Raw genomic sequence first — 15,718 nt, 5'->3', positions numbered from 1 at the left:
TGCGAAAATGAAACTGTTTGAATGTAAGAACTTAGAGTTTAATGAGCTTAACTAGAGTTACATATAAGTTAGATAATTTTTATTGACATTTGAACAACAACTCCGTTAACATTCGGAACGGGTAAGGAAATCTGCTTGGTTATATTCCCTCTCACGTCGGAAATTAACAAGTGTCTGCTGTATTGTACAGATCGGGCTCTCACGACCCGATACCAAAAACCATCTCGTGAGAGAGAAATTCGCCCATGCTTGCCCGTACTAAAAAATTCGGCTACCAGCCGTTGATAAACACTGTGATGTTTCGGCTGGGCTTGCCATCCACAATCGTTGCGTGGGGGTGGTAACGGTATTCCGCCATCAACAGGCAAGGATTCTTCGGCGATTTCGTCAAGTGTATTCGAATCTATGAGAATTAAAAAGCCGAGGCATACACCATGTTTTGCATGTCGCCTCTGATGTGGATGGTATTAAGGTGCCATATGAGGTGGCATCCTTGGTCACGCCGTGGCTAGTTATATCCAGCAACCTTCTTTTTCGTGCGGGTTCACTGGATTTGAACTTATCTCTAACGTCATCGCACGGTGTTTGGTGAATTCTCTTAATTCGCGTTGTCTCTTTTTTTCGTTGGAGCTTGTTTGATGAAAGCGTCGTGTTTGGATTCAACCACGCAACTTGATGCTGGACCTCTGACACTAGTGATGTCATGAGCTGGGTTGGTTATGCTATCGAAGGGCTTGACTGACAATGAGATTATAGATCCACGATGTGTGCACCATGTTGGTTTTTTCTCTTTTCTTTCCCTTTATTAAGTCAACGATATACACGCTCTGTCTTGATACTTTTTTCTTCTTCTTCTTCCTTCTAATCGGAGGGACCCTCCTCGGGCGCCACTTGTTCCAGAGAGATGGACAATACCTAACTTCCAACCACTGGTTAGCGGCAGAGCTAACATATCCTTTCGGGTCGAGAATCTATAAGATAATGATGCAAACGGACGGACAGGACGGCAAACTACTACTACTTAAAGGGTTCCTTACTTACCTGTCCGTTCAACTGCTACTGAGCAACTAAAAGAAAGATCGTTGTTTGCGCGCTGCTTTTATAGCTGTTGGCTGGTACACCAATGCGTTAATATCTAGAGCTTTCACTACGAGGTGTGTTTATTTATTCTGCCACTTATATGCTCATGCCTACTTGAGAAAGTGACTTATGGAAAGCTGTATTCGTACTTATATAAAGCTATAAAACGAAGTCATGCACCGTTGGTACAGAGTAGCTCTCTTCCTCCTCAAATTTGCATAAAGACACTTTAAACACAGGTTGACATGCAAGAAGTATAGAAAAGAAGAAGGAATCTACAACGGCCTACGTTGATTTTGTTTCAAGCTACAATCACATATTAAGTGTTTGCAAAAATGTCGATCATTTTTCTACCTGACAAAATTATTGATTGAGAAAAATTGATATATATATATATATAGAAGTCGACAATAGATGCTGTTTTTTTTTACGTTTATTTCAAAGTTTTTCATGTATGCTAATTGCTCTTACTATGTATATTTGTATATATATCTCTTCCTTTTTTTTTTTATGTACAAAAAAGATTTCATTCGATTTCGATATGAAAACGAAAAAAAAGAAATAAATTATTTGAGAGTTTTTTTTCCATTTGATAAAAGAAGGATGAAAATATACAGATATTTATTAAAAATACGATAATTACTGCTAGAGAACAACACATTTACAAAATGTGAACACTTAGCGTTAAAGTTGTTTGTGTAAATGTGCTTAAAATTTTTATTACTACACTTATAGGGAGTCGGATATACAGACTGTAACAACACAGACAAGTTTGCAAGCAAGTATAGAATACTTTTGAGAATTTTCTCGAAAAAATAGTGTTTTGAAGAAAATCTAAAAACTAATCTGAAATTGTTTGCAAAATTAGGTGTAGATGATGGTGTGGTGGTGGGACAAAATAGCTAGAATAGCTTAGCTTTTAAGAACACATCCAGTCATTCTGTGTTGTTACCTTTTCTATTTTACAAGTTTTTTATTTATTTTATTTTTATTTTTTTTTTTTTTTGCTGGCAGAATACCACAAACCTAAGCAAAATCCTATAAATCTATATAGAGTTAGTTTTTCTATTTTTTGTTCTTATCCAATAAATTCAGTTTTGTTGTAATAACTTAAAAACTAACTTAATAAAAATTAAGCTGTTTGTGCTTCGCTTTTTGCTGATTGAAAAGAATTTCAAATGTAACCCTAATTCAGCCCACGAGAGAGAGCGGTGGGCATTTGAGTTTCATCTGAAACCATTTAAGTTGTGTTGTGTTTAAAATAAAAAAAAAACTATATACGTATATATATATATATGCTTCCTCATCTATAAGTCTAGTCGGTAGTGTTATGATGAATCAATGATGATGTTTAACATACAAGTATTCGGTCATTATTATATGTAGGTATAAGTAGGTAAAAAATTAATTTTAAAATAAAGCCTTACAAACTAATTGCTGGTAAAAAAAAAAAGGGTATGTTTAATCAAAACGAGTATGCCTGCTGGAACCGCTACTACTGCTCTGATTGCCGTTACCACGGCCATAATTATTCTCATTATTATAACCATTGCTGCGTCCACCTCCATTGCCGTAATTGTTATTGTTATTGTTGTTATTGCCGTAGCCATTGTTGGAGCCGTAACCGCGACCGCCGCTGCCACCACCGCTACCATTGTTCATGAAACCCTTTTTAAAAGTGCCACTCCCACGTGAACCACCAGTAATCGTGCCGTAACGAGAGCGGCCACCATCAAAACGACTATTACGGGCCATACTCTCTAAGCCAGGACAGATTTCCTAAAAATTAAAAGAACAAAGACAATTTAAAATTTAGTTTACTTTGGCTAGTTATGCTTCCGCAAAACATACTTGATTAGCCTCTTTGAGCACTTCAAGCAAAGCTTTCGATTGTTTGGCATTATTGCGGGTGAAGAATGCATACGAAGTTCCCTTAGTATTTGATCGGCCGGTGCGTCCTATACGATGTATATAGTCTTCCGATGATTGCGGATAATCAAAATTAATCACATACTTAATGCCATCAACATCTACACACACACACAGGATCGACATATAATAAAAAAAAAATGTTTATGGCAAAAATTCATTAATGAAATTATTTAAATAAGCTAAAAAAATTCAAGTGAAATGATAAATGTAAAGCTGCTTGAATTGAATTGAATCGAAATTTGGCATAATTGGAAAAAACATTTCATATATATAATTAATAAGGACTAGAAAAAATAGAGAGCAAATTTTATTATTATTTTTTTTTTTTTTTACCCTTTTTCTTTGATAGTTTATGTTTTATATATATATGTATATATATATATATAAACGAAGAATCATGAAATGATGACGCTTGACAATATTTACTTTGGAAGCAAGGTTTCAATTGAAATAATTATTCTTTCTTTGTGGTATTATTGATTATGAAAAACGAATTTAGATATGTTGTTGTTGTTTTTCTAAATTTTTTTTTCTTTTATGGATGGTTCACTAATTATGTACTTAAAAGGAAGAAAAAAAAAAAAAAAGAAAGTTTATTGTACTTTACCTTGTATGTATTTTGTGTATAGGGCAAACTCTTCACTCGTCGCTTAGCTTTCGTTCGTATTTTGAGAAATGAAACTGTGTGTTTGAAGTTATATATATATATATATATATATATATATATATATGTCTATATTTGAAGAAGGCGTTACGACGAAGTTGAAGAGCCTGTAGTATTTATTAAAGAAACTAATCGCGTTGCAACGGATCAATTTCCTAAATGATACCTTTTTTAACTAGACACACAGAAGCAGCAGATTTATTGGAATTCTTTGCAGAGTTTGTAGACTAGATGACGCCCGACCCTCACACCACTTGAAGACAGTATTCAAAGTGTTGCGCACATTAGCCATCAACTTTGTGTGGGGAATTGTGTGCGCTTACGGCTCGAGCATCAGTTCCTTCTGCACAATCACACCAACGTAGCACAGGCAATATTTATTAAATAACGTTCGATGTTTTATTTTGTACGGTTTCTCGTATTTTACTTTGAATTTTTCTCTTTTTCTTTTTTTTTCTTTTTTTTTTTATCACTTTCGAAAATTATTTAATTGTGTCTCAGGTCACAGTCTTTCATCTTAGTAGAAAATAATCGTTTTTTTGTTTTGTTTTCTTTTTTGTTTTTTGCTTTTTGTCAAGCTCTACGACGTTATTAGTAGTTTATCTTTTTGTTGCCTGAGTGTGATTTTTATACCAAGTGCTTGTCGGAGAGCATTTTATAATAGAGAGGGGGGAAAAAAAAAACCGTCACAGTCACAGTTCGTCGTCATGAGTAGTGAATGACTGCCAATTAACAAAGTCAGTTAGCAATTTCCCAAACTAATTATTTTCGTTTCCTGTCATCAGCACTTGCACCTGTCACTTTTCTCTCTCTCTCTCTCTCTTTCTTTCTTTCTCTCTCTCGCACTCCACGCTGAGATAATGCACTCCGACGCGTATTACTGCCGCTTTTCTCGTGTGTGTCCCCATCAAAAAACACAGGTAAAGACTTTAGATTTTGTAGTGGTCTGCAATAGTAGTAGAGTTTTATAATAACACGTTTCTGTGTGTGTTTCGAAACTCAAGTAACAGTTGCGCATATACATTTCATAAAGCAAACAAATGATTCGATTGTTACTGCAGAGGCCTCTGATGGTGCGTGATGATAGGGATAGATATGCTCCGATGAGAACTCGTTTCATCGTTTTAGATATTGATCTCTCAAGGTGGTGGGTATATTTTGTGTTATCGCTACTCTCATATTTATACACTCACAAATAATAATGTTATACAGCTTTTAATATACCCCCTCCCTTAGGTACTCCTTTTATCTCTGTGGCACGCCTATGAATTGCAAATATGAAATCGTTGGGGTGCCAAGTCTGCGTAGTGTCAGCGGTGGTGATACGGTATACGACACACCCTTTTTTCCAATTGGCTTGTGGTAAAAAGTGTTGCCGCTGCCGTTGCCGCCGCTTTCATCTTTTATAGAGTGCATTGCATTGAGAACTCAACTTTTCATATACTATGAATATATGAATGAATTCAATAAATTTTTTAACATTTTTGTTATGTTTTAAGTGCAAGTTGAGATTGTTTTATATATGTTGACATTTTATCCCCACCATACAACATGCTTTTGGCCTCTGTAAACGAAATAAAAAAAAGGAGAACCGGAAAAGAAAAAAAAAAAGTCGTGTTTGAAACGATGAAAAGGGGGAAAAAGGAAAGTTCCATGTAAGACACACTTTTTTTTTTTTTTTTTTTTCTTATACAATAAATTTCTTAAAATATTTAAAAATGCGCCGGACTTTTCGTATGCTATGCTGCTAATGTATGCAGGAGGAGGAAAGCGAAAAAATAAGCTACAAAATTGGACAAAAAAAACATTATGGGAATGTGGGAAGATATATTGATATGTATTCGTTCGGTTTGTTACGACGATATCTCAGAAATCTTTTCAAACTGAATTTAACAAATATTTAAATATCAAGGCAAGTGGACCGACGCAATACAATGTCATATTGGTCTGGTTTTGGTAAAAGCAATAAGTTAGGTTATGTTATTCCGAAATCGGGTGAAACTCGATTGATTTAAATCCAATAACATCAGCAATTCTACAGTAATAGCAAAGTATACCCAATTGCCAGTTTAAAGACAAGGCCGAACGCAGTCTTTGGCCTGCGAGTAAAATCTAGATAGTTTGTTTGCCAGAGATACTGCTTTGATGACAGCACTAAAAAAGAACCGCCTCTTTTCAAAATTTCATTCTTCGAGCCCATCTTTAACTTGAATACATAGTCAAACAATCGTTCCTAGATATGCGCGATTTCTATAGTCTTTGGGTATACTACTTTAACCCAAAAATACTTCCGAAAAATAATTTGCTTTGCATTAACGTGCAATAATGTTAACATTGAGTCGCCCACGTTCGCATTAAAAATACTAAAGCAGCACTGGCGGGGAAAAGACCTAAAAACGTCTATGTACACTCTACTATCCATGTAATTTTTTCTTTTGATTGATGACGGGGGGCCAAGTGTTAATGAATATGGAATTGTCGAGGTTTAAAAAATTTCACCTTTTTTCTTCTAATGTAAAAGGAACAAAAAAATGAACGTAAGAATAAAAACACAATGAATATAGAAAAAAAACATTAAAACAAAAGCACAATTTTAACGCTGCAAAGAAAGGGAACTTAACATATAACTGGTAATAACTTACCTAAGCCACGAGCCGCCACATCGGTGGCCACCAGTATATTAGATTTGCCCGAACGGAATTCACGCAAAACAAAATCACGTTCAGATTGCGATTTATCGCCATGGATGGCACCACAGCGTACACCAAAACTGCGTATATAACGTACCAAATGATCGACGCGACGCTTGGTTTCCACGAATATAATGATTTTACCAGGATTTTCACCAGTATCATAAATCTGTGAGAGAAGTGACTTTAACCTATAAAGAAAAGATGAAGAGAGGAAGAAAATAAATAAATAAATTGAATAAAATTTTAATCAAATATTCGAGCCATAATTCTATTACTTACTTCGTCTCTTTGTCATTTTCGTCGCAAATTTCAATCACTTGACGTATGTTATGATTTGCCGATAACTCTAACGAGCCAATGTTAATTTGAATGTAGTTGCCGAGAAAATCTTCAGCCAATTGTTTTACCTCCTTTGGCCAGGTGGCAGACCACATAAGAGTTTGACGATCGGGCCGAATTTGCGAGAGAATCTTTCGAATCTGTGGTTCAAAACCCATATCTAACATACGATCAGCTCGTCCAATACCAAATAGGTGCAACGTTTTAGATTTGTGGCTCCAGCAGCTAGGAAATCAATCAAACGTCCCGGCGTCGCAATGACAATCTCACAACCACGTTGCAAGTCACGCATTTGACCACCTTTAGGAGCGCCGCCAAATACGCAAGTGTTGCGTACATACGAAGACGAGCCAAATTCGGTGGCTACTTGTTGTATTTGCTGGGCCAATTCACGGGTTGGTGCCAGAACCAAAGCAATTGGTCCTTCGCCACGATTCAATGGCTGCTGATTGTTAATGTGAACAATGGCTGGCAATATATAACCCAAAGTTTTGCCCGAACCGGTTTTGGCAATACCCACAAAGTTATGACCGCTCATAGCTATTGGCCAACCCTGAGCTTGAATGGGTGTCGGCACCTTATAGCCTTGTCGCTTAATCTCCTTCATAACATAATCGGGAAAATAAGCTTCACTGAAATCTTCAATTGGATTCGGAGCTTTGCCACGTAGCGTGATCTCATGTTCGTCACGATAGCGCTGCACGTCATAAATGGGACGATTGGCTACGATGGGATGTTCTTGATAGAAATTTTTCTTAAAAGGTGGTAGATTGGAGAAGTCCATGTTGCGAACTGTTAGATCTTGGGTATTGCTACCGCTGCCACGTCGATCTCCGCCGCCATAACTACGACCTACACGTTCAACACGATTCTTTTCAACACGGCCCTTTCTTACGCCATGGTAATCACCACCGCCTCCGGTTTTATTGCTACCGGTGCCACCATATCGGCTTCCGCCGCCGCCGCCACCACCACCACGACGGTCATCGCGCCCACCACGGCTACCACCACCATAAGTTTTGTCATGAGGAGCCCTAAATTGAAGAAGGGGGAAAAAAAGAAGGAAAAAAATACGGGGCTCGATTATTATACCATATATATATTTTTATTTTTTCCTCGCTTATATTGCTGACCGTGATAATTTATTATTCACAGTTATGTCAGGCATTACGCAGAGTCACACGATAATAGAATAATATGAACGAATTAAAAAAAATTTCACAAAATTACTTAAAATAATTTTTCTGAACAACGATAAAATACAACCAACAATTTTGATGGAAAGAACTTTTGTTTATGAAAAACAAGAATGTTCGACAGATCAAGACTTAAAAGTCAACGTATTTTTTTCACATTTTATTTGAGATAATTATGAAGATAGGTAACCATAACCATGCTTTCTTTTTAATCAAGTGAGATATTTCGGAAGAAACCAATTTCGGCTATCCGCACCACCTCCCAGCAAGGATATATTTTTCTCCCTAACTGTCGCTATATCTATACAGGTAAGCAAAAACTGTTGTGTAATACTAGGGCTAGACTACTTTGCATTAATTACTAGATTATAATACGTGAGCTTCTCTTGGGAAGTGAAGCCAGTTTTCGTCACCCTGTTAATGAATTTCTTGCAAGCACATTATATTATAATTCCATTATACGCTTTAAAGGGATTTTGATGCGCTTTTCCGAATATCCATTCCTCTCATTAGCAATTATAGCGGATACCTGTGGGCGGGAGCGGGTAATGTGTTGGGTTCCCTTCGACCTGTAAGACCATTAAGCGTAATTTGCCTGTTATCCTGGAGAGGCACGGCACAGGTCAGTCATAGCCTTAGCTTTGCTTGAATTTCGTAATGGGAAAATTAGGTAGTTAGGGGAAAGTCATTCTTTTAGCTATTTGTAGGCTTTATGACTCCGTACCTTTCATGATCTTTTCTTGCGTGATTTTAGGTTATATTTCATATAAAAAATTAAATAATGATGTCATGTTAAAAAATAGAAAAACGAAATATGTCAATTTAATGCAATTTATTGACACAATACCGATAATGAAGTGATTAAAGTTTCTTTGAAACGAATTTAAAAATTGTAACTTTATTGCAGAACAATTTGAAAATACTTACAAACTTTATATTGATATTAACATGCAATATATAAAAATCAAGCCAAGTTTGCATGACCTTCAACGGAGAATAAATGCACAAAGTAAAAATGTACTATAGTGTAGGTGTTGCGGGACTTAATTTAATTATATGCATAAACGGAAAGGGTATGTTAAATTTTTCAAAACTTTGCAACAATTTCTGAAATAACCAAAACGTATTTGTATTCTTGGTTGGGTTTGAAAAATGGAATAGATTCGGTCTAGATTCGGTGGACATATAATATTCCCGCTAAACGTCATATTATTTAAGATTTTGGCTACATTTTTATTGTTCGCTATTGTTCAGCTATAAACAGACTCAAAAACCTTCGGCGAAATTTCGTTAAGTAACTTTAATGACGCAAATGGCTTTGATTCACACCAACAACAAGCAACACATACAAACATAATTCGACACACGGCGAATTATTATCATTTCTGAAATACGACATCCACCTATAATAATACGGTTACTACGTGGTACCCATATCAAAGAAATTTCAGTATTCATCCATTTGATTGCATCTTTAAATCTTATTCATCTGTTATTCTGAGCCAGTATCGCGCATGGCAAGTAAGGACACGTGTTTGATTAGTATATATAAATATTATTAAAGAAATAAAAAGAAAAACTAAATCTTTTCCCGCACTTTCGTACTAATTTTGAAGATAAAATATGTAAGAAAGTTAGATTCGGCGATAGACGAATCTCGCATACCCATCACACCGCTATACTTTTCGCATTCTATTCTCCAATTTGCCCCGTTTTCAATACGGACCTGCGTGCCGAAACTTTCTACCATATTTGGAATGGATATTTTCGTTTTTACGACCAAGAGAGTACCAACAACGCGCAGACGGACACACATCGCTAAATCAATTCAGAATTTCATGCTAATCAAGACTATGTGTATACTTTTCTAGGGTCCCTGAAGCCCTCCCTTTTTGGGTGCTACGTTCATGACAAGAAACAAACAAAATTAGTTTATCCACACCCTTCAGTGGCGGGTATAATAAATCGCTTAGCTTTATAAACACATATTAAATAGCATTTGCTATGGAAAACTAACACCTGTCCCGAGCAATTGCTCGGCAAATGTAAATTTCCTTATTATCTGAATATCTCTTGGACACTTGTCGAACTGTCAAGGTTTTGGATAAAGTAAGCATCGTAAAGATACAATGCGTTGACTGCCTACACGAGTGCGATGCAGCGTTACCCCACTTGTTTACCTATACCATATTGACATTAACGTTATAGCATTTATCTGTGAGTAAATGTGAAATCTACTTCACTGCAATCAAGTCGATGAAAAAAAAAAAAACTCGAAATTTCTTTTAGGTTACAAACAAATTATACACACACGAGATACATCTTTTGAGAAAGAGAGAGTGTATCTAGTAAATACAATATTGAGTAACGAAATATATTCTCTCTAATGAAAAGAAAAAAACGAAAAAAAAAAAACTAAAAGCGAGCTCTACTATGACTGTTTGTTTCCTACTCTCTAAACACACATAAAAGAAAAAGTTAATTATTAATAAATTTTTTAAAACGTGTTCACATTAAATAAGCAAAAACAACAATGCGCTTGAAAGTACAGACAAACGGAATATAGTGTAGAGAAAAAAAAAAAAAAAAATTTGAACGTTTTAAGATGGAATAGAAACTGATGACGCTTTGAATTCATGCGCTGGCACTTTAGTATACACACCTAAATGATTTTTCTTGCTTGATTTAATTAATTTGTACTTACATGTTATTAAAATTGTCTTCGATACGTAAATCTTTCAATAAAGTTGACTGCTTTTGATTAATTGAAGAAATCCTTTCAGCTTTATCGTCCAAGTTACTTTGTCCAAGTGATGGTTCCGCTTCGGAGATTTGGAAAAATATCACACTTGAACTATGAAATTGCCGATGAAATTGATTATTAAAACTTGTATAACGCAAACAGGTCTTAGAGCTTGGTATAGCTAATCTGCGATTCTCTCCTAATAATGGGCTTATAAGCTCTAACTGACCTAAGCGGTTATTATTGATTTTGATATGTTGGAAATCCTCGATAGGTTTTCTGTTAATTGTAGAGAAAAAAAAAATGGCGTCGTATCGAATTACTTTTCACTTCACATGATGAAATTAACAGATTTCTTATACATGTCGTTATCTTGTTAATCTCTTTGCACGAGTTTATCGCTGAATTTTGCACAAATATTTTAAACATTTTCAAAATTATAAATACGCTATTATTACTTTTGCTATTTGACAATTAATTCGCTGGTATCTGGAACCCTTACAAACTTTGAGCAAAAAAATTTCCTTTTTTTTGCAACTCGTGCAAGGCGACTAACAACCGTATATGTTCTTACCTAACCTCGTTCAAAAGCAGAATGACGCATGGACAAATATTGTAAATTTGTTGGATTTACCTCAGAGTTGCCAAAGCAATTGAAAAATCCTAACGCTTGTTTATGATTACCACAACAATATCATTTTTACAGTAGAAGCAAACCTGTTTAGATAGCGAAAATGCATAGTTAAAAAAAATTCAAAAGTTTTAGAACGCATGTATGTATAATGTATATGTAAATATGCGGCAAGTTGATGTTTTTTCTGTTTTTTTTTTTTTTTTTTTGGCGGTAAATAAAGCTCGCAAAGATTCAAAATAACAAAGAGTTCATTGTATGTAAGAGATGTAAAGAAATATTTACTAAGACTACTTGTATAGAAAATTTGGTGATTTCTTCTGGTAAAGTGAAAAGTAGATTTTTTTTTCTTCCTATATACTCAATGAGAAACCTACTGAGGATATAACGATATTTCGAGAAGTAAACAAAAATTTACATTCAATTCAAATATCGATCGCACGAGGTAAACGACTTTTCTGCTTCCCATTGAGTACACGTTAACGTATGTGCTGCCCCCACCTATTCCGATAAGTGTTTGCAATTCCCTTTGAAATTTCCTTTGAAATTTTTTATTAATATTTTCCAATTTTTAATTCTGGTTTCTTTTCATGAGTCATTGCATTCGTTGCATAAGCTTATTAAGGTAGCATATAAATTCAATTGGTGCGACGATAATCTTGCCGAGAAGAGGAGACGCGATAAAAAGAAAGAAACGTCACCACCAATTAATCGCTTTTATAAATGCATGTATGTTTGTGTATATGTATATGAATTGATAATACGTAGAAAAAATGATGGCTATAGTGCTTCAGTGTCGCCATACATTTGGGTAAGCAAAGAAAACAGTTTAGAATTTTGAAGGCTTTTCAAACTGTTGTTTGATATTCAAGGCAGCGGTGTATAGACTGTAAACTAAATTATTTATAAATAAGATTAGTACGACTATGTTAAAGCGATTATTGCGTTCGGGAAAACTACAGGTAGTATTTATTTCAATATCAACTAGAATATGTTGAAAATATTTACTAATACTAAAAAAATAATAGTGATATTGAATCATTTCTTGAAATTAAGTGCATTTACTACATAACTAAAAACAAGGAATAGCGATCTCCAATGCTTATGTACGAGCATGGCGTCTACTGCGACTATAAAAAAGTCTACATAAAATTGCTTTGTCGTACAATAGTTGTTTAAATAATTGTTTTGCTACTTAATTCCTGTTCATGATTTAATTTTTTTTTTTTTTGTCTTATCAGAATTCTGTTATTTCCTTCAAATATTCGGTTTTAGAAGATCAATTTCTACAACCGATTGTATATTGGCAGTTGTTGTGAATAAAAGTCTAAAATGAAAGGCAATTTTTTTTTGGAAAAATTAAATTGAATAATAATAATAATAATGTTGACCTTTTAGTTGGTGGAGAATTGAACAGAAATTACTTTTCAAATTAATTGTGTGGCTGTGAAAAAGTAATTCTTATTCGATTGTATTGAAGTAATCAGTAGCCGAAGATCTACAGATACAATACGGCGTACAGATGACGCTGTGCACAGTCTCAAGACTGCCTACATACGATATCAATAAGTGAGACAATCGATCTTTTATGACTTGTAAAGAACGCCTAATAAATTGTTTGGCTTAGCTCTTTCTCTTTTGTTACTTACGTACTACATGCTCTTTAAGTATTTAAATGTATTAAAACCAAGTACTAATTGGATTGGATTTTAATAATTAAATAGACACTGAAAAATCTGAATTTGATAATTCTCGATTCATGACAAGTTGTTTATAGTTTAGTTCTCTATTCTTCACATATATGTACTTGTATGTTTCCATAATACGCTTATTAAATAATCAAATCAATATGATTTATTTGTAAGATAATTCCGATAATCACTTATCTAATTGCACGTAACACATTTCGCATATACGATGTAAACGTTTTCAATTGTTCAACTCACGCGTGTACACACACACACACATATATATATATATATTTAAAAACATTAAATAAAGGCCTTTACGAGCCCATTATATTGTGTAATTAATTGCATTTTATAAGCCTAATAAATGACAAAAACTTTTAAACATTTTTGCATGACGGCCCCGAAGACAACCGTATAAATCATTAATTTTTAAGCAATCAGTTTTACTTAATGTTTTGCGTTGACCAATTCTTACGCCGGGCTGTAAAGGTGTCAAGGTCGGTTTTTTCCCCTTCTTCTTACTAAAATAATACTCGCCATAATGCATTACGGAATTGTAATCATAATCGAACGCATATTTACCACGTTTGCGTGAAATGAGTTTAAAATTTTTACGAAATTTCGGAACAATATTTTCCCAATGAACTTTAACATAATTATCACGATCGGCACGTGACTGCTCATGATAGATACCGATTGCATGCATAAGCTCATGCATAATTCGACCTTCACTGCTAAAGCAATGAGCACTTTTCTCATCCGCCGTTTGTAAAGAGACAATTTGTTCGCCACCCTTTTTCCCTACATACGACCAACAGCCCTTTGGTCCGTCCTCGGGCGGTGTAATAAGTAAATAATCATCAACTTCACCGTCGTATGGTACAAACTTAACACATGTAAGTGAATTAAATGTATTCAATGCTTTTAATATAGTTTTCCTTTCGTAATCCGTATAAAGATAACTAATCTCGTAAGGTATCGTAGCGTTCGGCCAGAGACGGTTTGGATGTTTCATTGGATTGACACCCAAACGAAACGAAATATATGTAAATGGATCTATAGCAATATCACCCTGAAAGAGTTGAGGTTTTGTCTCTGGCTCATCGAAGTAATCAAAATTGCTTTGTTGTTTCGTTACATCCAGGGGATTGTATTCATCAACTGAAATTATATAAAAATATATGAACTTCATTATTCATAGATATATAAGCGATCGAGAAAAACATATATACCGAAATCTTAATGCATTTTAGGCTTTAAAATATTGCGAATTTTTAATAATATTTTCTCAAAGATTTAAGCAATGATTTCTATATGACTTTTATTTTACATTAATTTCAACATATATATACGCACCCAATATGCTGGGAAATTCGTGTTCAAAATAATCCACACCTTTCGGATAATATTTGTTAGACAATTTAGCAGCATTTATAACTTGCATTAATATGCAAATAATGATAAACAAACATATCGACGATGCGTGCCAAACGCTGAACACTTCAAGACACATCATTTTGATTACACTAACAAAACAAAGTTGTTATCGTGTGCGTGTAAAGGTTTATTTTTTATTTTTTTTGTTTATGCTTTTAGTTTTCATGCACGAAACACAACTTCTTCAGGTTGGAGTACCGGTAAAAGAGATTGCACGCACGCGCATACTCACTGTTTTTATGAAAGACAAATAGACAGTCGATGTTTGGGTCGCACAATTTGCTACGATTTGATTGTGACGATGGCTGGAAGACGATTAAACAAATAACTATGCTTGATATCAATAATAGCTTTCGACTGTCGCTATTAAAGTCTTAACATTTAACACTTTCGCTCTTCTTTGATGGTTATGTTATTATATTATCTGCCATTTGCCTAAGTCGTCATTTGCGCTACAAATTTGATGTGAGAGACCGTTTCAAATCTTAATTTCAATGATGAAATTTAATAACCATACACACACGCAAACATAGATATGCCTGCATACACACACACACACACACACACACACAGAAATACAAATAATTAATGGTAATTGTAGGCTGAACCAACAATCGAAATGCTGTGGCCTCCTATTACACTGTCATGTTTGCTATTGATCTTCGTAACTTGATCCATTTTCTATGTCTTATTCGCACTTTTTCAACTGCGATGAATGCTTCTGTGCAATTTAATTAACTTCAAATGTAACAGATTTTAAGATTGGACGCAATAGGTTTAAATGGACGGAGAGATTTCCTCTTTTCTTTTTTTTTCTCGAATATACGAACACTTTATGATGGATCTGTTGGTTATTGTTTGGTAGCACAAACGGGTAAATAAACCATTATTACCGGCATAAAAACGAAGGTTGAAACAAATGACTTTAATCTCAAACAACTATGGATTCACTATGGATTAACATAAACGTTTCCGCAGAATATGTTAAATTTTACATTGGACTTATAAAGGTGCGAGTTTATTATTAATCTTGTTATAAATTTTTTAGAATTACAAAGAACATTGTATCTCTGCAGTGTTATACATATATAGTTTCGAACTAGGTGTCCGTCCTCTTCCACGATCTTCATTATAGATGTCTGTGTTTGGTTGTCTGTAAGAAGCTAAATATACTGTGGTGGCCACGAGTTTAGCATACTTCGTCGAAGCGAAGAATTTTTTCTGATCATCATAACTAAGCCTAATATTTGTCCTCAAATGTTGCGTATGGACTGAGCAGTATTTCCCGTTATTATTGCAAGTAATGCGTAAC

The 15,718-nt window shown here is 34.6% G+C and overlaps 2 protein-coding genes across 2 annotated transcripts in view; one reads left to right on the top strand and one right to left on the bottom strand.

The window, feature by feature from the left end:
- LOC119635199 (pheromone-binding protein-related protein 6-like) overlaps positions 1–15,718 on the top strand; it is a 142,680-nt gene that overhangs the window by 25,767 nt on the left and 101,195 nt on the right. The gene's annotated exons all lie outside the window — the stretch shown is intronic.
- LOC119634463 (ATP-dependent RNA helicase p62-like) lies at positions 2,041–14,060 on the bottom strand. Its single transcript, XM_038028677.1, is given in 8 exon segments — positions 2,041–2,859; positions 2,932–3,110; positions 6,319–6,557; positions 6,649–6,883; positions 6,886–7,742; positions 10,609–10,926; positions 11,222–11,279; positions 13,345–14,060. Coding segments are annotated over 8 exon segments (2,844 nt in total). The 5' UTR covers positions 13,985–14,060; the 3' UTR covers positions 2,041–2,541.

Source organism: Glossina fuscipes, unplaced genomic scaffold, assembly GCF_014805625.2.
Source record: "Glossina fuscipes isolate IAEA_lab_2018 unplaced genomic scaffold, Yale_Gfus_2 3, whole genome shotgun sequence".
In the NCBI taxonomy this organism is placed as follows: Eukaryota; Metazoa; Arthropoda; class Insecta; order Diptera; family Glossinidae; genus Glossina; species Glossina fuscipes.
This window is presented reverse-complemented; position numbering and strand designations above follow the sequence as displayed.